The sequence below is a fragment of the Perca flavescens genome, chromosome 22 (genome assembly GCF_004354835.1).
Source record: "Perca flavescens isolate YP-PL-M2 chromosome 22, PFLA_1.0, whole genome shotgun sequence".
Lineage (NCBI taxonomy): Eukaryota > Metazoa > Chordata > Actinopteri > Perciformes > Percidae > Perca > Perca flavescens.
The window spans coordinates 20693833-20718717 of record NC_041352.1 but is presented as its reverse complement, the minus strand read 5'-3'; the positions used below and the strand labels follow the sequence as shown (position 1 = coordinate 20718717).

Here is a 24885-nt window from a genome sequence, read left to right as displayed (position 1 = left end):
TTGGAATTAAAATAGCCCCACATCATCACATACCCTTCATCATACCTAGAGATTGGCATGGGGTACTTTCCATAAAATCATCTCTCAATGCAAATCAAACTAGCTATTAGGCTAACTGAAATAATGATGATGTGGGGCTATTTTAATTCCAAAGGCCAAGGGGACTTTATCAGGATGCATAGTATCCTGGATCCATGAAATAACTGGCCTTTAAAAATAAAAATCTGCCTGCCTCTATGGGAATTTAACATAGGGGTGTACTGACTTTTGTTGCCAGCGGTTTAGACATTAAACTGCACATTTACACTGTTATACAAGCTGTACGCTTAATACTTTACATTGTAGCAAAGTGTCATTTCTTCAGTGTTGTCCCATTAAAAGATATAATGAAATATTTACTAAAATGCGAGGGGTGTACTCACTTTTGTGAGATACTGTATAACACAATAAAGGAAAGGGATGAAGCCAAAAAGCATAATATGAGCACTTTCAATGTGTGTTGAGAGAGCATAGCCTTCTGTGATGCTCGAAGCATTGTAGCACCTATAGTCTTGTTAAACGTTTGACCTCAGCCAGTAGGCAGATAGCCATCCACAAGCCCGTGTGTTCCTCCATCCTCTGAAGTCACACTCTGGTCTGGACTCCTACACAAACTTTCCCTGCCTCAGTGGCGGCTTCATCATTCCAGGAGCCCCTGGTGAATGAGCACACATGACTCACAGAGCGCCTCTGATACACTCCTCTACCACCTCCACAACTGATCCACAACGCACACATTAACACATTTATGTACTAGCAATTCAGCATCCTGCAGGTACACGCTCACAGTTCAAATACGTACGCATGAATAGGTCGGCCAATGACAAAATTCAAACCTTGAACGCGCGCGTCTCTCTCTGCTGCTGTGTTATGTAGGTAGATCTGCTATTAGCACATTCTGACGCATCTGTGGAGGACAGGCAAGCTAATTTCATGTGAAATAGCATCCATAAACACGCATGTGCGATGTTTATGGATCATCCAAGACTGACATTCACACCTTTTAATCACATCTTTTGGACCTTTTAAGGATTATTCCAGAGGATCAGTGTCTTCCAAATGTGATATTCAGATGCCTAAAACACAACAGAAAAGACTTTCATTTGGATTGAGAGATGTAATACCCGTCTATCCTTAGACCTTTGATCTGAATAAAGAAATACTCAACAGAGAGAAAATGTGAAATAATGAATGATCAATGTACCGGTGTTACACCATATTCGGTTGACCCGTCTGATTCCCTGTTGGAGGGTCAGGCGGATGAGCAGCAGCAACCGTACTCCATGCAGGATTTTTGGTATGTTGTTAATTCAGGAAAACAAGAGCAGAGGTTGTTTTTTTTTCATGAAAACTTTTCTCAGAGTTCTTAGATTCTTAGCTAACAATTTAAAAGTGAATGCCTTACGCTTCTGTACCGAATAGACAAACGATACAGTTTTGTAAAAATGTGTGCTGAAACGATTAGTTACAGCCCTATCAAAAGAAAACTAATTGACAAGAGTACTTGGTTCCAGTTTTCTCAAATCTATATCTCAAATTCTCATTATAAACTGTCAATTTTCAAGGTTGACAAGGATAGTTGGGAATCTGGTGTGTGTCTAGGCTACTGTGGGGCTAATGGGGGAATAAGTGTCAGGTGATGGGGATCTGGTGACTTTAAAAGGCGGATACTCAAGATATAAAACATTTTGTTGTTTTATATCTGTGGCGGGAACACTCAGGGGACGACTGGTGGGTGGGAGAAGAACGGCAGGGTCTCACATGACGGCAAAGGCTAGTGCATAAACAGGGTGATTAATCAAATGCAGATAATTATGGAGATGAAGTAGCAGTTGGAACACATTGGGCTTAATTGTGATGAGCATTTGTTAATATTCTCTGACATTTTATAGACTACATTATCCAAAAATGAAAAGATGGATGGATGAAAAACAGCCCTATACAAATTCTAATAATAGAATGAATCCTACCCATCTCCCAAAAACAGACTGTATGAAAATAATCAAGGGCACTTTTGTAATTCTAAAATAAGATGAGCCTCCATTTGGCACCTATTCTTACAGCGTGATTGATTGCACAAAATGATCATAAACTCAAAAGGCTAATAGGCAATTTATCTGGACAGGATGAGGCCGGCTTTGTCTCCTCTGTGATATTAGACCAAATTTGGGCGATGGCTTTGGCCCAGACCGATATGCAGTATTTTTTGGAGATGAACTCTTCAAATATTGGCAATCGATGTTGTTATTAGTGTTACTGAAACCCGACGTGGCATTAATCACTGGGCTCCTCCTCTACAACTGGGGTTCATTAGATATTTATAAGCCAAATTATATCTAAACTGCTTATCCAAGTAAAATGATGCCAGTGACAGCGACACATGGTCCTGTACAATACAGCTTTACTGTCATTATCTCTGCTGCAGACAGTACTAACTACAGTTATTTGAAATCTGTGTCTATACAGTACGTGACAGGAGGTTAGGAATTTCCTGTGCACAATGTGCAAACACTTGCGTTCCCTTGTAGGAAAAAAAAGAGAGCCTTCTCCCCAAATGGTGAGTCCTCCCTGCATGCAACTCTCTCCTCACATTGTGGTGATGGAGCCTCATGACACCTCTCCCAATTAGGGAAGCCCTTCAGACCCGTGTGCTGACTGAGAGCAGCACATTCCTCCAAGTGAGTCTGCCTGCGGCCTGCAAGACCCTTCAAGTTACAAATCTGCTGTCAGACAATATACTATATAAATGTCAAAACACATACAATGGGGTGGTGATGGCACAGTGGATATGACACCTATCTTTGGTGTGGGAGACCTGGGTTCAATTCCCACTGCGATACATCAACCAATGTGTTCCGGAGCAAGACGCTTAACCCATAGGTGCTCCAGAGGCATGCGACCTCTGACATATATAGCAATTGTAAGTCACTTTGGATAAAAGCATCAGCTAAATGACATGTGATGTAATGTACACTGATACACTCATGCATGCACGCACCCAATGCACACACACACACAAAGGCCTATGCTCACAAAAAAACACAAAGATGTGCTGCAAGTTCACAGCTGGTGTTTGTGTGTATGTGTGTTTCTCGAAGTCTGAGGTTTTGCCAGTCCAAAACCCAAAGATATTCAGTTTAATATGATTTAAAACAGAGAAAGCATGACATCTTCATATTTAAGAAGCTGAAAAAAGCATTTCTGCCATTTTTGCAAAGTATTTACTTAATAATCATAAATAGTAGGCAATTATTTTTCTGTCGATCGACTTATTAGTTGACTAATCGTTCTCTGCTGATCCCCTCCAGGGTGTTTATGTTTGTTCCAATATTTCAACAACAAGTGCTTAGAAAAAATTATCTGTTAAAATCTGTTAACTGACCTTGTAGTTTCAGATGGCAGACATTTTATCGCTTGGATAAAAGCGTCAGCTAAATGACATGTAATGTAATGTAATGTACATTGATCCACACACACACACACACACGCATGCATGCACACACACAACACACACGCGCACACACACACAAGAAAAGAAGGAAAAGACAACAAAGGAAGAAAGTAAGAAAAACGGCATTGTGGCATTTTTAACCCATGTATAATCACGCGTTTTATTAATTTGCACTGTCAGCTTCTTAAATAAACTGCATGAAAAGAAAGGAGCATTAAAGGTCTGGGAGCTGAGGTTGGAATTTTACTGCCACGCTTGACTTCAAATTTGTGTTGGATGAAACAAAGATTACACACATAGGATACACATAAGCATAAAATAGACTACATAAAACATACTAAAGTACTAGTCTGAAAAATGTATGATATGACTATAACATAAACACTTGTTTCTTCCTTTATATAACTCACATAAACACCAACTTTTCTTTTTTACCAACTTTGTTAAAGGCAGAATAACGAAGTATAAAATATGACCAAGAAAAATGTAAAAAATAGGCCTATATACAAATATAAAAAAAATAATGATGATCTGACTGAGAGGCGACGCTCGGCTCTGCCCCGCCCCCTAGCGGCGGGAGAACTCTACGTCGTGACGTCAGGGGAGGATGACGTGAACTCGTCATCATTCTGCTGATTTTAAATGTTTACAAACTTTCACCGCTCGCAGTCTGCTCGAACCACCACATCAACGGTAAATATGTCACATGCAACATGTCGCGGTTGTGAATGTTTGGGGTTTATTAAGCCCAAAATCTAAATCTGTATTTAAAATGTAATATTTATTTTCGGAAATGACAGTCTGCAAGAAAACACCAAATAACCGCAAAAATCGACTCAAAATGCAGGCAAACGTTAGCAGAAGTTGCATTAATTAAATCTGTGTAGGCGTGTAACTGTCATTGTTGTCACTACCAACTAGTAGTACTTATGCATTAGCATGTTGAGGCATATTATATCTGTTTATTTATATCTAAGGAACATGTCATGTGATGAGAAGTCACCACCACAATGGCATCAGTGCTCATCTGGATCAGCAATGGTTTGTACATGTGTAGGCGGTTGCCTTATCCATGTACAATGGACTGTATTCGGGGGGAAACTAACATGCATTCTGAGTTATTGTGCTTTAACCTGGCACTTTACAGAGTTTGTTTTAATGTAGCTACTCCTTCCACTTTCTCTGCCACTTGTTTTCTCCAAGGAACAACCGCATCCACTTGTATCCCCTGTACCGCTGCAACCAACCATTATTTTCATTATCAATTAATCTGCTGAATATTTTCTAGATTAATCGATAAATAAAATAGTGAAAAATATCCATCCCAGTTTCTCAAAGTCTAAGGTTTTGTCAGTCCAAAATCCAAAGATATTCAGTTTAATATGATTTAAAACAGAGAAAGCATGACATCTTTATATTTAAGAAACTGAAAAAAGCATTTCTGCCAAGTATTTACTTAATATAAAATTTCAATTATATAATATCAAATAATACTCATAAATAGTAGCCGATTATTTTTCTGTCGATCAAGTTGACTAATTGCTCTCTGCTAATCCCTTCCAAGATGTTTATGTTAGTTCCAATTTTTCAGCAAAAAGTGCTTGGAAAAAATGAATCTGTTAACTGACCTTGTAGTTTCAGATGACAGACATTTCGAGCTGCAAGTAAACACACCTGTCTGTTCTATTTCAGCCTGGTAGTTATAATTTGGGAAGAAAAAAATCGCAATAGGCTTTGTTTTTTTCTCCGCAAACGTTTACGACATTGTTGCCTGGCTTTGTGATTTCCAAAGGGCAGGAGAAATGTGGAGGTGAAAAGTGAGGAGTCCAGCAGCGAGAGGGTTGAGTTGACAGTGGGGGGGGTGAAAACATCCAAACCCGAAATGTTGTTCGAGCTTTCTTCGGGCTCGTGTGAGGACGGTGAAGCCTTCAGGTGAGCGACATAACAACAACAAGTTCTTCAACACCAAAGATGTACTTTAGCTCAGTAAATGAATGTGATTATGTCAGGGCTCTTCATCACAGCCATGATGAACATGAGGATGATTATGGCCTCAACACTTTTGCAAAAGCAGAGGCATCACGAAAGGACAAAGGCAGGTCCACTCATCTAATAATCCAATTTGTTTGGATTTCAGGTGCAGAAATGGCCTTTTTGAATCACCATCACCACTCCGTCTTTCACCAGCGACTGCGGCAGCACAAACACAGATGCCAGGCGCCAAGCCCAAGGCCAGGACGCTGGTGAGTCACAGCCGTACCGACGTGTGTAAATGAAGGCTAATCGAGCGTTCATTCAGAAGAAAAAAAAAAAAAAAACGGCTTTCATTTGACGTCACCGGTCTTAATCACTCAATTACAGCAATTTCCAGAAGGTAACTGTGCTTTATCTTCACCGTTCCTGCCTCCAGGTAGCATGCAGGCAGCTGACTGATGGGAACGAGGCGGCCTCTCTCAAGGACCAATGTGAGATCATTCACACACTGTTAGTCATTCACTCTCAATCGTTTGTGCTGGAAATACATGAATCATACTCTGCGTGTGTGCGATGTTGTATTCATGATGTTTGACAAACAAGACAAAATGAAACTTTATTGCAAGTAAGACTAAGAGGCCTCAGAAGGCAATCGAATAAGTATGACATGAGCAAGCAAATGTCCACTATGTGGCCAAAAGAATGCAGCCATGACGTGGTGAAATCAATAAGGAATTGTTTTCTCAGTTTGGTGTGAAAGAACTTGCCTGGTCCTAAGCCCTGATCTCAAACAGTGGTGATCTTGGATCATATGATGCCTGAAGTGAACTCTCCATCAGCAGGGAGTGGAAAATCTGAAACCAAAACAGTGGAGGATGTAGGGATGGGTACCGAATTCAATACTTTTTAAGCACCGACCGAATTGCCTCTAAAGTATTGAGTATTGAAAAGTGCCTTGTCATTTAATACCCAATTTCAACTCCTAAGGAGTAAATCTCATCAGAGTCAGTGAGCCAATAAGCATGCAGCATGCTTCTACCAAGATCTAATAATGTCTATGATTGGCTGTCTAACGTTACACGTCGTAGAGGCAGACAGGATAAACTCTACGTTACGCACAGAGACGGGGCTCACGTAGTAGGAGCTGGAAAATAAATAAAAAGATGTGTGCCGTAATGTGTAATCTTGTAATTTAATTTTGTTAAAATGGATTTTATAAAATTGGTATTGGAAAAAGTATCGATCAGGAACCGGTAGTGAAGACACCGTATTGGTATCGGTAACCGTATCGAAAAAGTTTATCGATACCTAGCCCTAGAAGGATGTCATATTTGCAGGGTTTTTCCTGACTCAAAATCGACCTTTGGGGGGTGACTACGCACAACAGCAAGCATGATTGGTTTGCGTACAGTTAAGGCAATGAGTCTGTGTTTCCGTATTTGACAGAAATCTATTCATTGTCCGTTTTTTTTCTTACAATTTGATCAACAAAAATGCATATTGTGCAATTAGCAATACTGCTTGAAAAGATTATATTAATATTTAAATATTACCAGTAAAATCATCGAGAGTCCAGTACAACCTAGTCTCACTTTGCCAGACCCTCCTCCAAAGCGCGCTGAAAGAGGTTCTGGCTACTCCACAAAGCATTCGGGGATCATGGGAGGAAAACATGCTCTGGGTTAATGGCATTTCTTTAAACCAATCAGAATGCTGTACGGTGCTAAACTCCGCACAGAGCCACTACAAAATAGCTGTGAGAGAGAAAACTCCGATTGGACAGATAGTCTAGCTACAGTAGCTGTCTCAATTTACCCTGCAGAGATCTGAGGAGCAGTCAACAATAGTCCTCATTAATCCACCGAATTTAAAATTCCAACACAAAGAAAGCGGAAGGATCAGAGACGGAATTTCCTGCAGCATTGCATAAATCCAGTAAGTGGAACATGAAGAATATAGAGTAGGTACAGCCCGACTTTAGACGGTAAAACATTCACTAGTTTCTTCTGGTGCTTTTGGTCATATCACATGATCTTCATCAGCAGATGAAGTTTGCCTTGTTGTCATGAAATTGTAGATGTTCAAATTTCCATTTTGGGGAGAAAATGCAGATGTTTTTTTTTTATTATTTTAAGAAATCCTGAGGAAGATCTTCTATGATCGAAAGCCACTTTACGAAACTTCATTAAATCATTTACTCAAGCACTTTCAAGAATGAACTTTGAAACTCCACGTGTGAATTAGTATGAGCTGTCATTACACTTCACGGATAAAACTGCTTCAATCATGGACTACAAATATGCACAATGACTGTAAATAAGCTTGAACACAACATGATGAAGAATATAATCCCAGTGTGGGTAAAACAGTGAGAACGTAATGAATATACAGTCAGCATTATGCAGAATATAACAATAAACAATAAAATAAAATACCAGTGTTGTATTTGGTCTGTGTTTTAACTTGAAATAAAGAAGACATGTGTTTATGGTTAAAGGAGAACAGAGATGAGATTAAATCCACATTACAGATCACTGAAGTAGTTATATCATCAGGCTGACTTGCCTTTATGACAGTACAACCCCACACACACACACACACACACACACACACACACACACACCTCCACTCACGGGAAGCGCGAAGATGAGTCAGCCTCATAGTACAACTTATTATGAGTGCGCTTCACTACAGTGGGAGCCAAATGGATAACTCATAGAAAGGCTTTTTGGAGGAGACCGTCTGGGTTACGAAATAGATTTATTGATTCATGTTATGCGAATCCCTGCTTTCTCTCGGCCGTGCTATTACGGTTTGGAATTTAAAACATATTTCACCAAAGAGGAATTTAGCTTCAACTCATATTGTGTTCAGAAGGGGCTTGAAATTCACAATAAACCAAAAAGACTGGATGACAGAGAAAGATGAGGATCAAATATAACGCTGTAGTTTACACTGGATACTATTGTAACTAACACATATTCATTATTAAATTAATCTTAATGTTATTGTTTGTCTATACAATATCAGAAACAAGTTTTAGTGACAACCTTAAAGTGCATGTTTTGTCCAACAGCTGTCCAAAACCAAAAGAAATATTGTATTTACAATGAAAAAAAGCAGCAATCCTCACATTTGAGATGCCTTTAACTCAAGTTTGTTTTGCTGGATAAATGATGAATCAATTGATTGTCAAAATTGTCACTTATTATTTTGCTGTTGACTGGCTAATCCATTAATTGTCTTAGCTCTAGATATTCTCACACATACAAGGGTAATTAACACACATGTCAAAATATATAACAACACCTAATATCCTGTAATTTCGGTTGAGTTTGACCATTTCCTGTTTATTCTTTTTCCTCAGCTCCTCTGCCGTTACTAACACTCACAGGGACTGTAAGTCTGGCAAGCACTGACCCCAGGAGGCCCTCTTCAGTCCATGCATCTATCACTGTATGTTTTATAGCAACAATTGCTGCTGTTTCTTTTTTTTCTAGTTGGTAAGTGTTAACAAATCCAACAAAAAGCCCAAACCACAATGTGTTAGTCCGTCTCTCAATACTTTCTGACTTTCCCAGCCAGTCTGTGGCTCTCAGCCTCAAAAACATTGCTTCCTACTGAAGATAATTATATATAATATTTCCCTAAAACAGCTGGGAACTGTAGTTTTTATTTTTTTATTTTTAGAAAATCTTACTCAAACAAGAGCGAACCATGCTAGGACTATTTTCTGGAAGAGGATTAATACGCATTTTGTGCCCAGCACCAGGACGGTGTATGTGGGATTGGCCCAGAATAAACTATAGTGGCAGTGTTCATCCTAATGAAGGTTTATACTTTATACTGTGAACTTTTGCAAATTTATGCACAAAATACCACTTCTAAAAAAAAAACTGCACAGCTATTTAATTTTTATTCAGACATATTGTACATATTTTTTTATATTTTTTTATATTTTTGTTATAATCTTGTTCTATATATTTCGCTTGATTTTTTTTGCATTACTTGCTTATATTGTTAATTTCATTTTTCTCTCACTTTGTTTGTTATGCACCAAAAAGCAAATTCCTTGTATGTGAAAATATTTGGCCATAAACCGGATTCTGATTCAGATCCAGTGCAACAATGCGGCTCACTGATGTTTTTTTGTATTCGTTTTTGAACAATGGAGCCCTACGGCACAGATGAATAAGATACATCAGGCTACACAGGCAACACTTGTCAATGGGATCAATTCATTGCTGGTTTGGTCTTTGCATGGGATTTGTTGGCAATACTAAAAATATTTATAGGCTCTTACCAGACCTATTTTTGGCAAGTTGAAACTGTTAGTGAATTTGACCACTAGATGGAGGTGTTGATTCATGTTCAGCTGTGATTAGACCACAACATCAACTTAGACCGAGCAAACAGGTTGTGCTGAGAGTCAGTTTGTTCCAGGGAAGAGCTTCAGTATCAGCTGCTCAATGGCAAGAAGCCCAAAGATTGAACGGGAGGTCGGCTAGCATCATCAGAGAGGTCGCTATATCATCTTTCCTCTGCATAAAGAAACCAGACATTACTAAACTTTCTTTCTAAGAATGTGCCTGTGTCACATTTGTTTCATGTTTTTCTTTAGGAAAAAAAAAGCCAGTATTACAGAGACCTTAGCCGGCAGGTAGAGGAGAGGAAACAGCAGTTGGAAAGGGAGAGAAGTAGAAATGCTGTTGAAGAACAAAAGGTTACTTTATAACAAAAATAATGTAATAAAGTGTTAATCAGGCCTTGGTTCTTTCACAAGAAGATTGATAGTAGATTACTTTTGTGTTCATTAATGGTGTCACAATTCTCCTGCCATCTGCAGCACATTGACACCATGCGGAACACCATCTGGGGGATGCCAGGATGCGGCGCCCCAAACTACCACCTGGGCACAGTGAAACGGACCAAAAGCCTCGGCGACGCCGGGATTTTACCCCAGGAGCAGGTAAACAATGCACCGTCTATCTGCAGAGCATTGTTTCATGCAACAAAAGCCTAGTGTACTCTGGAGGTCTCCTGATCGCACTGGCTTTGACAGAAAAGCGACTGAAAGAGAGTCTGCAGCCACGCAAATCCTTGTGTAACAATGAGGATTGTGGTGCTGTTAACATCATACACAGTACTGCCTCTGTAGTCATTTAGGATAGAAGCGGCAGGCAGCTCAGTTCTCTTGACAAGAATTGTTTCTTTACTTTTGCTCCCATTGAGACTTGAGTCTCATGCAGAGCCTTGCCGCCCGAAAATGTTTTTGTAAGTAAAACTCCGTTCTGACCTCCTTTCCACACATTGCATTCGTCTTGTAGCAGCTGAAACTCAAACCTCTGTCTGTGGTTCTTAACAGCAGGAGCTGTTCAGGCTCTAAACAAGTTGTGTTTGAGGTCTAAACATGAGTCTGGGTTTTCAGCCAGCATCACATTACAGCCTGTTTCTTTGGCCGGCGCATCTGAATGCTGTCTTTGTTTCCAGACCCGTGATAAAGGCTTCAGTGGGACCCCCTTCCACCGCCCGTGAAATGAAGACCATAACATCCCCAATCCGAGACCACTGAGAGCTACGGAGCAGCCAGGCAAATAACACTTTCTGACTTTTGTCTTCAAGTAATGTTAGCTTTGCAGCCATAGAGATATTTGGGCTGTTTCAGCAGCAAATTCTGATGGTGGCAAAGAATTACAGAATGTCAATAAACTCAGACGGAGAGAACAGAAACATGTAGAGTATGAACAACTCAAGAACATGAAACAAGCTGCGTGTGTTGCTGCATGAACATCAACATTTTCCACTTTGCATACCATATACAATATAAGAATGGACTTGAGGCCTGCATCGATTCTTCTCCGGGAGTGTGAGAATGATTTAAGCATAGATATAAAACAATGGATTTAAGTCCCTCAGGGCAAGTCAACTCACAGTTTGCATGCAGGGGTACTCAGTGATTTAGTATTACTGTATACTTCCATTTAGCTGGGGGACTTAGAAAAGACAGATTTAAATAAGAATGGTCAAAATCAAAGCTGCAAAAGAGGCTGAAATATCCTGACTTTTAGTCTTTAGTATGAGTCAAGCTCCAAAAACACTGGATACAATTCCCATAATGCAAGTCAACAGCATCAAAGTCAAGTCCTTTTAATAATCACTAGAAAGTATACAGTCTTGCAGCAGTCAAATTCAGGTTAAGTCTTAAAGGAATAGTTTGACATTTTGGTGAGATGAGAATAGGATACCCCTCTCACATCTGTACAGCAAATGCGTAGCCAGAGGCAGCACTAGGTTAGTTTAGCTTAGCATAAATACTGGAAACAGGGAGAAACAGCTTGCTGGCTCTGTCAAAAAGTAACAAAATCCACCTATGCAAAGCTAACCGGCCAGCTTCATGAGGGGTATCAATCTTCTCATCTACATCTCAGCAAGAAAGCAAATAAGCATGTTCTCCAAAAATGTCGAACTATTCCTTTAAATGTTATTTTGTGTGGATTAAGTCTACAGCTCTGGTGTTAGGAGGGGTCTGGGAATCAAATCAGAAACCCTATAATTACAGGACAACATGTTCAACAACTGAGCTGCATGACAGAGCAACAATCAGTGAACAAGAGGTTGATTAACACACACACACACACACACACCAACAAACACACACTGCAAAGATTGATTGCTGGAAAGTTTGAGATTACATCAGCCTACACAGTTCAGTCAAAAAGTTGTCTTCCTACAGGTTTAAATGCTACTGATGAACTGAATATATGTTGTTATTTTAACTGAGTCACATCTTTCTAGAATATTGTTTGAAAAGATACTTTGTCCAAAATGTTTCCCTGATTGATCTTTCAGGTAATTTCCAGATAAGTACATAGTGAGGAGAGATGACTCATCCTCATCTAATTGCACGGCTTTGTTAGTGTGATGTTAGCAAGCGCTTATTTGGAACAGTTTACTCAGACTCTCTCATGTATTTAGTTTTCATAGGCAGGGCTTTATTGCGGAGGGCAGCAGCAGCTCTCCTCCTCAGTGGGTGAGTAATTATGATGTAGGGCTGGTTGTAAGGGACAGTGAGATACCAATGGTTAGGCTACAAGGTTGGTAATTATACTGTGGAGCTCTAAATTCGGACCTCATTGGTCATTGTTGTCTCATGCAGACGTTGTATACTAAAAGCAGAGAAACTATTCAACAAGTTGGAACTTTATGTGCTTTTACTATTTTGTGAATTAAGGTTTGATGAAAAAGGAGCATAACAACTGTACAATCAGTTTTTAAAAGGCATTTCATCAACGTGTTTTCTCCTCCGTGTCGCGGAGGATCTGGAGTTTATCACGGAAACAGAAACTTTCCACCTGCATTTGCTTGAACAGCAGCGGTTACCCCATGTCCAGAAAGGTCAGAGGTCATGGTCAGCAGTATTTCATCACCACGGCAGAAACAGGGGAGTCAGCATTTTGCTCAAGGACACAAAAAAAAGTAAAGTAGGGCTGAAGGATGCCTAAAGGTTCTGGCTTGATCCTGTGTCATCTGGTTGAAAAGAAGGACTCTGACCACTAATCACCATGCTGTTTATAAACTGCAATATTTCTTTTAAGGCTCAGTGGTAACTTACCAAAGCCTCCTTTATACCAAAATTATCTATCAGTATTATATTTACTAATATACCTAGTAAGGATTTTTATTTAGATTTTACAGTGGTATAGTCTTAAACCACATCCACTCTTGTAGTCAGTGTAGTGGCAGAATTATCCCTTACTTAAGTAAAAGTTATAATACAACAATGTAAACATACTCCCTTACAAGTAAACTTGTACTGCACTGCATCTGCTGCACTATAATACAAAATGATACTTGATTTTAGAAAATCCTTGAAACTGTTTTCATTGGAAAGAGGTTATTACTCAACTATAGACTAAAATGACTTGAGAAGGGGAACAAAAAGTTATCTTATATTTTGTATGAAAAATCTTAATCTGAAAATGAACAAAAGTTGTCAAATAGCCTAAGCGCAGCAAAAAAAAAAAAGATTAAAAAGTGGAAGTAGCATTAAAATGGAAATACTCAAGTAAAACACTTTCAAATTGTACTTAAATACAGCACTTGTAGATTTGAACGCAGGACTTGTACTTGTAACTAAAGTATTTCTACACTGTGGTACTTTTACTTGAGAAAAAGATCTGAGTACTCTTTCCACCCACTGACCCTGGGATACTACAGTGATTGTGAATGGAAATGTTTTTTTTTGTTTTTTTTTGTATTATTGACAAAATGCAGTACACAGAGAATCAGGTAAACAGTAGTAGCACATGAACATCACGTGTACAAACTTATGAAGATACAAATAAAAACATACGAAGCAATACAAACAGTGAAAAAAAACAGAATCATTACATAGAAAAAATAAATAAAAAGAGGTACATGAAAACATGAATTTACAATTAGTCAGTGGTTTCAGGGGAAACAAGCTCAACAGTTTCCACAATTTTAATACTTTTTTTTTGTCATCCAACGATCTAAAGTGACTTTAGTAGAGATTTAAATTCGATGAGAAAAGGTACAAAATTAGGAGATAAATTGTGGATGGAAATGGTTAACGGTGCGCAGTCCGTGGTGACGTCACATGCTGCCTGCTTTGGGACCGTAGACTTTTTTTCTTTTTGGGCCGCAGCTTGAACCAGGAGGACAAGTATCCCAAACTAGGACTTTTTCTCCAACAGATCACGAGCCGCAGCCGGAAAACACATCCTCAAAATGGGCAACTGTCAAGTAGGTACCATTGTCTGAAACCGTGTGCGCTAGCTACAATATAACAGTTAGCTTACAGACGTTACAGAACATCTTTAACAGTCAGCAGTTTGGGCTTCTGCTCCAAGTGCGAGTTTCGGGTTGACAGATTAAGATTTGAATCCAAAATAAACGTTCGATTTCCGGGTTAATTCCCAGTTAAATATTGTATTCATCGCTTGTTTTACATCGTGGATCGGACATATAACGCTTCTTTCGCCATCAATCCCTGCGCATATCATATGACGTCAGGGCGAATTCGTGGTTAATCTCTTATTTGAACTGAAGTCGAGAGTAATGGCGTCAGATTCACGATACTGTGATTTCTTTAAATGACAGCTACACTTTTTAGCTGTCTTTAAATGACAGCTAAACTTCGCGAATGACACCGTGTGACAGAGCCGTGTCTGGCTTTACGCAGAGGAAAAGGACCACTCCCCTGCGGAATTCATCACAGCACCGTTATGTGTGTGCGTGGAGATCATGGTGGAGATGAATGAGTAGTACCGGTAGTAACGATGGGGGAGGGATGGGTGTCCCATTTTTGTCCGATGTCTGCCTTTTTGGTGCCTCTGTGTTAACGTGTTTATTGTTTTACCTCTTTGGCAACTTTAATTACACCAAAGGGACAGTAAAAAACATAACAAAAAAGCTTAATCCGCCTACTAAAGCAGATTTATTTTTGATTCACAATTGTAAAGTAGAAGTGCTAAAAGTACTCAAAAGCATCTAACTTCATATTCAGGAAAAAAAAAATTGTTAGGGGAGTACTGATTCTGTGAAGATTTTGTTAAGCATTTACTATACATTCTCCTTGTTATGGGACAGAAAAGAGGCATTAAACTCTTTTATTTTTTAATACTGGGGATGGTATAGTTATTCTCAGACCCCTGTTGGCCCCAGGACATCACTTTGGCTAATGCCGCTATTCGTGTGGCCCCCACCAAGTTTGTTTAAAGACTTGTGGCCCTGAATTCCTCAACCAAAGCATTGTGTCATCGTCCTCCCCTCCCCCATCTGCCAGCTCCTACATTGCTATCACGAACCCCTCTGAACTTCATTCAGTTTGATGTAATTAACTCAGTTATTATAGTAAGTTGTTTTTTTTGCTTCATATTGTATCTACATAATCTTCTGTTATTCTCCCAGCCCACTATCGTGCACTATGAGGATTTTGATGTCGTGGCTGACATTAAGGCCATCCGTAAAGCCTGCAAAGGGTTTGGTAAGTTGGGAAAGTTGAATGAGATTCTGTCCCTGTAAGTGTTACTTGCGTATTACAGTGTTTACAGTGTACTGCATCTGTCTTTGTATTGTCTTCTCTACAGGAACTGATGAGCAGGCCATCATTGACATCCTGGCAAACCGCAGCGCAGCTCAGCGTCAGGAAATTAAATCCGCCTATTTTGAAAAGTATGATGATGTGAGTGCCATTCATTAATTCACAGAATACCGTATAATCTCTACCATAATAATACAGTTTTTAATAATTTCTTATTTGTAATATATTCTTTTTTCTTCCCCTTTCACCAATCACAATTAAATGGTCTCTCTCTGTGATAGGAGTTGGTGGATGTTTTGAAAAAAGAATTGTCTGGGAGCTTTGAGAACGCCATCCTTGCCATGCTGGACCCGCCCGTCGTCTTTGCTGTGAAGGAGCTGAGGAAGGCCATGAAGGGAGCAGGCACTGATGAAGACGTCCTGGTGGAGATCCTCTGCACCGCCACCAACGCTGTCAGTCACACATCAAAAAGCATCACATTAAATTAGGATATATAAACGATTCAATATGTTTTATATATGTATTCATGTAGAATATATTAGGATATATAAACAATTCAATATGTTTTATATATGTATTCATGTAGAATATATTAGGATATATAAACAATTCAATATGTTTTATGTATTCATGTAGAATATTCTAACTTTTTATTCACTGTAATTGTTTCACACAGGACATTGCCATGTTCAAGGAATGCTACTTTCAAGGTAAGCCAATGCGCAAAATGATTTTTTATTACTGCATACAGTCATGTGAAAAAATGAGGACACCCATGCTAAAGTTGACTAAAAAGAGGAATAAAGAAATCATCTTTTGGAAATTGATCGTAATGCCTTAATTAAAAAAATTAGGAAAAATTCAACCTTTTAGGACACCAATTTTGTTTGTTAATGAATAATGTATTGTAAATAAATAAATGTTCTTCCTTAAAATAAAGGGGGCATAAGTAAGTACACCCCTATGTTAAATTCCCATAGAGGCAGGCAGATTTTTATTTTTAAAGGCCAGTTATTTCATGGATCCAGGATACTATGCATCCTGATAAAGTTCCCTTGGTTTTTGGAATTAAAATTGCCCCACATCATCACATACCCTTCACCATACGTAGAGATTGGCATGGGGTACTTTCCATAAGATCATCTCTCAATGCAAATCAAACCAGCTGTTAGGCTAACTGAAATAAAACATTTAAAAAAATTTTTTTAATTAAGGCATTAAGATCAATTTCCAAAAGATGATTTTTTTTATTCCTCTTTTTAGTCAACTTTAGCATGGGTGTCCTAATTTTTCCACATGACTGTACATCTCACCCACTGTTGCCAAATGTCACTATTTCCCTTTCTTGTGTTATGAACCCTGGAGGAAATGCTATGGGTGATGGGTGGCTATGGGTGACTCATTTGCATCCGTAAATACTGTAGCCTGCTATTGTTCTTGTCCCTTTACAGTTACGCTTTGATTAGTCAAGGCCCATCCTGCCGCAACTTCCTGTTCACTGTGATACATTGTTAATTGCTGATTATATTTACCAACATCTTCTTTCAGTACTCAAGGGGTTCTTAGCCTTTAGCCATGTGTGAAAGGAGTGCTATAATTCTTGCAAATATATTCCAAACATAATAGTTTGTCACTGTCACTTTCTAGTAAGGCATTGTAAGGTTAATAATTAAATAAGTGACTGACTGGGAAAAAGATACTTTTGGTGCCTGTGCTTGCACCATAGTGAGCTTATTAGGTTGTCAGCTGGTTGTCGTTAGCTTGCTGTTTTCTAGGGTGAGATAGCTACAGAGGTTTGGTTAGCTAACCTAGTATTAGCTGATGGTAACTTCCAAGTCATTATGATACCAGTGCAGATAGCTTATTATATTTACCAATATCTTCTCAAATTACTCAATTTATTTTATTTTTTTAATCTTTTTTTTTTTTTTCTCACTAAACTCTATTTTTCATTCTATTTAAATTACCATGGAATGAAGTCTAGTCTATGCTTTGTGCTGGCTAAGTAATTAGCTCTTTGGTCGGTTGAGAATAGGATTTAAAGCATTAAAACAACATTTATCATTGAATCAATAGGAATTCTTGCCGAGCTTTTGCCACATTTCACCCTGTGTATTGATAATATACACATGCATTTTATACTTAGTAGCAGTCTGTTATAAAGAATTAGCACACCGCAGAATGGCGTCGGACTCAACCAAGCCATATAATCAGTCAAACTAAATGGACATAGTGCCATAAATTCGGACGGAATAGTGGCAACGCTACAAGTATGACTCAGACCAGCCCCGAGACCAAATATTGCTTGCTGTTGTCAACATCAGGGAAAAATGATACACTTAGAGATTTAAAAACAGACTGGACGTGACAAACTTGTATCGGACGGTACAAGAGTATCTAGTTGTGGGCTTCTGCTTTTAATACTGAGACGTGAAATAAACAGTGTCACTTGTCCTTTTTCAGTGCATGAGCGTGACCTTGAAGCAGATATTGAGGGAGACACAAGCGGGGATGTAAGGAATCTGCTGACAGCTCTATTGCAGGTTAGTGACCCTGAGTTTCTACTCCACTCATGTAACTTAATTCCTCCCGTCTGCTGTTGGACTGAAATCTAGCTCACTTTCGCTGTGCCCAATCATTTCCTATGAATACACACACACTCACACACACTGGCCACAATCCAGACAACCTCTCACAAGAGCGTGTCTGGATTGTGGCTTCAGTTGCTTCAGCAGAACAGAAAGTCTTCACTACACAGCATAGGTGATCTTACTTTTTCGTCTTCCAGGGCAACCGAGATGAGAGTTACGAGGTGGATGAGGAATTGGCTGAACAAGATGCTACCTGCCTGTTTGAGGTACTGTTTCGATGTAATAATGAACTCATAGCAGATTCATTCATCCTGAACAATGTTAATATTTGCTGTATCTGATGCAGGCTGGAGAGGGTCGTTTTGGGACAGATGAGTCCACTTTCAGCTACGTCCTGGCCTCCAGAAATTACCTGCAGCTCCAGGCCACCTTCAAGATATATGAGCAGGTAGGTTTGGGTGTTTACACTGTCCATAGATAGACTGACTGTTTACATCTTGCGCACACGTGCACAAGCACATGGCCCAGTCCCACCCCTCTTCCTCTACTGCAGTAGAAGCATACGTTACCCCCTGTCAGTTACTGCCTACTCTCCCTTGTTACCTTCTATAAATACCCACCTCACAGAACTTGTCTAATGTTAGAGCATGACCCTACACAAGTCAGGGAACTGGTCCTCAGTCCAACAGGGCAATCCATTTTTATACCCCCACCTCCATTATCATTCCCACAAGAATTATAAACATCCGAGGACATCATCACTACCCTGGCCAGCAGAAGACGAGGAGTGAACTTTGGTAATCTCCGTTGCCTTGACTGTTCAAATGATCGAATAGGATCAGCGCGGGCTGTGGATACAATCCCTATCAAATTCGCATCGTTAAATGTGCTTTCACTTTCGAGCAAAACATTAATTTTAAATGACTTCTTTCTATCTCGTGATCTTGACTTTTTATTTGTCACGAAAACTTGGCTGCATGTTGGTGATATAAGCCCTTTCGCTGATTTCTCCCCTGGTGATTGTGACTTTTTTAGTTCTCCCAGATCCACTGGCAGGGGTGGGAGTTTAGCAACAGTCTTCAAAAATCGCTATAAATGCCGTCAATTGCCAGTTGATAAGTACACTAGTTTTGAGGTGCAAGCATTTAAGCTTTGTCCTGCCCACTGATTTGTGCACTGGTGTATATACCCCCCCAAAGTTTTTAATCCTTTGTGATTTTAATATCCATGTCTGTTGTCCTTCAAAGCCTTTAGTTAGCCAGTTTCTACAACTTGTGGACTCATTCAATCTGACATGGTCATACACTGGATCTTGTTTTGTCATTAGGTTTTCATGTTTTATATATTGAGCTGGATGTTGCTTTTTAATTTTTAATGCATCACTCTCTAATCCATTACCTAAACCTTGCTTGCCAGATCGCTACATCCAAGCGCTGAACCCGTTCAATGCGAGGCAATTTTCTGATGCTTTCATAGCTTGTCCCTTTGCTAGCCCTACAGAGATAACCTCCGCCTCTCTGTCTACAGATGAGCTAGTTACTCGGTTTAATACCACTGTCACAGATGTTCTTGATATTGTTGCCCCTTTTAAACTGAAGCAACCCAAAGTCAAAGCCCAACCGTGGCTTAACAGTGAGACTCGTGCCCTTAGACAAAAGTGTAGAAAAGCAAAAAAAAAAAAAAAAACTGCAAGTGTCCTATGAGATACTGAGAGATCACCAGGTATCCTACCAACGCCTTGTCAAAGCATCTAAAGCAGAGCATTTTTCTGATATCATAGCTAAAAATGTAGCCCTAAAATTATTTTTAGTGCAAAAATACTGCACTAAATCATGCTATTGCACTCCCTGATGCTACGTTTGAAATCACAGAACAATATTTGAGCTTTTTTATCAACAAGGTTGACACTATCAGATCTTGTATTTCACCTACTGATCATGACCCTTCTAAATCAATCCTATGCCCTGCTTCTCTGAATTGTTACCCATTTAAAGTCCCTTTTTCACTGCCTGAAAGACATTAAGTGCTGGATGGCTAAAAACTTTCTCCAACTTAATGAGAGTAAGATGGAAGTAATGTTGTTTGGCCCCCCCAAATTCAGTTGACGAACTTTCGAAAAATTAGGGGACTTTAGCCTCAAGTGTGCGCCCTTTTGCCAGAAATCTAGGTTTCATCTTTTACCCAGCATTCAAATTTGACAAACAAATTAGTTCTGTTGTCAAATGTAGCTTTTTTCATCTCAGGACTATTGCTAAACTAAAATCCTTCCTCTGTCGTAAGGACTTGGAGTGGACTTATTCATGCTCTCCTCTTCATATCTCCCCGATATTGGCTTCTCTTCAATGGTTACCGGTCAAATATAGAATTTTAATGTAATATTACTTGTTTTTAAGGCATTACATGGATTGGGCCCTTTATATATTGCTGATCTCCTTACCCTACATCACTCCTCCAGGAACCTAAGATCGTCTAATCAGTTCCTTTTAGCTATTCCACAGTCTCGGATGAAAACAAAGGGTGATCGTGCCTTCTCCATTGTTGACCCGAGACTCTGAAACAAACTTCCCATTCATATCAGGTCCTCCTCTACTGCCGAGATCTTTAAGTCTCGTCTTAAAACACATTTTTATTCTTTGGCGTATGATTTAGTTTAGGGACATTTGTATAGAAGCGTGTTGTTTGTATGATATTCATCGTGTTTATATTTTTATTGTCTTTCTTGTTTTTATAACATAATATAACTTTGTACAGCACTTTGCTCAGCCTAGGTTGGTTTTAAATGTGCTCTATAAATAAATTGACCTGACCTGACCTGACCTGATTTCATCTTCAGCCAGCATGTGAATTATTCGGTGTTGGTGTCTTCCATTACGCTTAGGAAGTATTTTTGGTTCTCGTGCACGTGCAGACAGACTTTGCAGTGCAGGAGGCTTTCTTGGGTCACATTACCACTTTAAGGCTTTGCCAGTGACTTGACTTGACCTGACCTGATTTCATCTTCAGCCAGCATGTGAATTATTCGGTTTTGGTGTCTTACATTATGCTTAGGAAGTGTTTTTGGTTCTTGTGCACGTGCAGACAGACTTTGCAGGACAGGAGGCTTTCTTGGGGCACATTACCACTTTAAAGGCAGTGACACACCAACCCGATAATCGGCCGATGTTCCGTGCTTTCGTCTGTCCGAGGAGCTGTCGGCTGACCTGACTTGTTGCGTCGGAGGGCAGGAAGTCTGACTCCATGACCAATCTGATTGGTGGAGTGCTAACCCGGAAATGACGAGCAGGATGAGTGTGACTAAGCCTCTCAAAATCTGACGAAAATCTTTCAAACTGACCTTTGTCAATCTGAAATGAAGACAGATTCAGCAACTGCACGGCCTATTTCTCGCTTAAAATGTTTTCAGAAACACGTTTCTGTGAACTATCTTCTTAAAATATGAGATCATATTCTGAACGAGCCGGCATTATGCCCAGTTGAAAAATCCGGGAGAAGCCAGACCCACGTGACGCGTTCGTCCAATCAGCTGCCAGTTTTCATTTTTTGGGCGACAATACCGATTAGCGCCGCCTGCTGTTATGGAGACGTATTACATCCTCAAGTCGGCGTCGCTTCAGTGTGTTCTTAGGCACTTTTTGGACCTCAGGGAGCCGACTGATCAGTCCGACTGCCTTTTCTGCCGACGGTTGGTCGGGTTGGTGTGTCAGGGGCTTAAAGCTTTGCCAGTGCTTTGATTCAACTAGTTATTTTCTCTTCATAGCTTTCTGGAACTGAAATTCTGGATGCCATTGAGAATGAGACTTCTGGGACACTGAAGAAATGCTACATCGCTCTTGGTTAGTATGAGTTTCAAAATGTTGAGTATTAAAATGCAGTTTACTCCATCTATGAACTGAATTCAGACCTGAAATTAGTTTTATTGTCCAAGAAAGATGACACAAAACGAATAAGATGGTGGATTACTCATATTAAGTCACATTCAAATTGAAACACCCACCACAAAATCATAATGGTAAAATATAATACCACTATGAGTATAAACAATGTCAGAGGAAGGAAAGTGTAGAGTAAACGGACTGTATTGAATGTCTACACAGGGTATTCACAGTGGTGAATGTTAATGAAAGCCTTTCTTTCCTCCCCCCAGTGAGAGTTGCTAAGAACCCGCAGCTGTACTTTGCCAGACGTTTGCACGACGCAATGAAAGGAGCGGGCACTGACGAGGACACCCTTATTCGCATCATTGTGTGTCGCTCTGAGGTAATTGCATGAAGAGATCCAACGGGCGGAGTCAAATCTTAAAAGCGGTTTTCTTTTCTTTTTGTGGGATAAGTTAGGTTAAAGCTCAATACCACTGAGGTTTGTTTTCTGCAACTCATTTTTGTGTAGTTTAGCTACAGATACGACATCACAGCTCAGATCTGGTACTTAACCACCACTTGAAGTTATTTGATCAATATTTAATTTATTGACTACCGGGTAACTGGGAGAAAACAGGCTATGAAGATGCGCGTTTACTTGCACTGTAGTAACCTTCAGTGGTGTAGTCTAATGTATTGTAGTGGGTATACTGTACTGTATATGGTTGGGCCAGAATCGGGGGGCATGTCATAATGTGGGTCCGGGTGTAAAATACTTCATTTCCTGCATTCTGATACACTTTTATGCACCGGTTTTACGGTGGAAATACCTTTTATTTAGCCTATGTGAAGAAGAAAAACACATGACATTTCAAAATATATCAAAATTATAATGGAAAGTATGTTGTTACCTGCCATTGCGCATTTTTAAGTGGGTATATGGATATCCTGGATCTTTCTTAGTGGGTGTACTGCGTATACATGTGTATCACGTAGACTACACCACTGGTAACCTTTTTACTGTCAAATCTGCTTGATAACAGAGACGACCGAGATCTCTGCCTCCCCACATTATTTTGTCGGAGGATTCAAAATGACAATTTTGATTATTATTTTTTCAGCATTAATGTGTCAGAATTTGACAAATATTTAGATGTTGAAACCAACTTATTTAGGCTTGTAGAAGCTACTTAGTGTTTGACTTAAAATTCAAATATTTTCAGTACGATATTGCACTACTATGTGTAACAATGTTTTTTCATCCTGCTGCCCTACTGTCACAGCAATATTTTTCTTGTTTAATGTTTTGGTTTATTATACATGTAAATGGGAAAGTGAAATCTAGTTTCTGTAATCCCCTTCCCTGATTATGAAATCGGTGTTTCTCGCACAGTATACATAACATTTTTGTATTGCATTTCAAAAAGATTTTACACAGCAAATATGCAATGGAGAAGAAAAATGGGAAAATCAAAGTTGTATAAAAAGGTCAAATTAAATCATATGATATTGTTTTCTCGTTTTCAACAGTACGATTTGGAGACCATCAAAGACATGTACCTGGAGAAGTACGATGTGTCTCTGAAGGAAGCCCTGAAGGACGAGTGCAGCGGGGACTTTAAGCGCCTCCTCCTGGCCATCTGCCACTGAAAGTCTGTTAAGGGCGGATGTGGACAACAGAGGCAGAGACAGAGACAGCATGTATGTTTATACTGAGGGTGCTGCTGTTTTCTGTCTAATAAACTAATACTACACAGTCTCTCTATGTGACGTTATGTAGAAAGCAGGAGGGTGGAAGTGATAGAACAATTAACCTGGCCCATGTCAAAATCTGAGTTACTGTGAATTTGGGTGGCTCTCTTTTTAAACTTTTTCCACAGGCATTAATTACAAAAGTTTCCAACAAACTAGATTTACTCATTTTTTCTGTCTGTCAATGACTGCCCATTTCTTAGTAAATTTTTAGCTCCAGTCCTTAACACCTTTACCAGCATTTTTACACAGTGATATGTAAGTTTAAGTCACTGTAAACAAGCACCAAAATGAATACATTCCCAGGAGCTGACTGTAGTCAAACAAATTACAGTGAGTGTGTAAATTAATTCCAGTGGTGTGAGGCTTGATAGGATAATCGCATTGTAAGCATGTTTGTTTACTGGGAAAAATCTGCTATGGCCTCAGTATGTCTCTGCTTCTGATTATTACCATCGTAACCAAGTATTAATACTGTTTTAGATCAAATAACGATGCTATACTATATATGCTTCTTTCTATATCTTTCACCCTCCATGCCCCAAACTCAGTGACTGTTATACTTCACTGCTGTTATAACCAATGCAATCACTCCATGTGGCTTGAAACGTGCGTTTAAATGAAGGAATGTGAAAGTTTAAATTGAAGGAATCTTAGCTGGTATCATGAAGGATATGCAATGGTATGTGAATGGATTTGTATGAAACGCAGAAGAGCGTATATATTTCATCAGATACTTTATATTGATTTACAGTACATGTTGCATTTGTATCCTCTACTACAAACTTGACAAATCCAAATACACCTCACCTTGTTATATATATATATGTATTTTTTTGTATTTTACAACTAACACAGTAGAGTGTTTAATATATATATAATTTAGTTTACTGTTCTAGGTAGGCCAGAGGGTATATGAGAAGAAACATTTAACATCTAGGTAGTCTGATGTCATTTGTGTGTCTCTATAAGGCAGCTGAGATTTGTTAAAAGTACCACTATTGTAAACATTTTTGCAACAAGCTGAACTGCACTACATGAGATAGTTAGAACAAATCAAGCAAAACATCAGTTGGAGTTATCAGTGGGACTAGTGTTTCTCTCTCTAACCAAAGAATTTTATTCTACCTGCAAATAAAGTTCTCTTTAACCTCA

The 24885-nt window shown here is 39.3% G+C and overlaps 2 protein-coding genes across 4 annotated transcripts; both read left to right on the top strand.

Moving 5' to 3' along the window:
- Nucleotides 1–4095: 4095 nt before the first annotated feature.
- On the top strand, nucleotides 4096–14216 carry LOC114549010 (uncharacterized). Of its 2 annotated transcripts, XM_028569098.1 has the most exons (9): nucleotides 4096–4183; nucleotides 5283–5422; nucleotides 5628–5733; nucleotides 5901–5955; nucleotides 8832–8920; nucleotides 9908–9985; nucleotides 10086–10187; nucleotides 10311–10433; nucleotides 10955–14216. In XM_028569098.1, exons 1-9 carry the CDS (start codon nucleotides 4133–4135, stop codon nucleotides 10997–10999), a joined length of 789 nt encoding a protein of 262 aa, XP_028424899.1. In that variant the 5' UTR covers nucleotides 4096–4132; the 3' UTR covers nucleotides 11000–14216. The 2 variants fall into 2 exon arrangements, with proteins under 2 accessions (XP_028424899.1, XP_028424900.1); XM_028569099.1 differs by lacking the exons at nucleotides 9908–9985; nucleotides 10086–10187.
- On the top strand, nucleotides 14105–24885 carry anxa13 (annexin A13). 2 transcript variants are annotated; one of them, XM_028569097.1, is made up of 11 exons: nucleotides 14105–14230; nucleotides 15398–15473; nucleotides 15577–15671; nucleotides 15815–15982; nucleotides 16207–16240; nucleotides 17994–18073; nucleotides 18319–18387; nucleotides 18468–18569; nucleotides 21879–21954; nucleotides 22266–22378; nucleotides 23509–24885. In XM_028569097.1, the coding sequence occupies exons 1-11, from the start codon at nucleotides 14216–14218 to the stop codon at nucleotides 23626–23628; spliced, it is 948 nt and encodes a 315-aa protein (XP_028424898.1). In that variant the 5' UTR covers nucleotides 14105–14215; the 3' UTR covers nucleotides 23629–24885. The 2 variants fall into 2 exon arrangements, with proteins under 2 accessions (XP_028424898.1, XP_028424897.1); XM_028569096.1 differs by having other exon boundaries at nucleotides 14106–14230; nucleotides 15812–15982.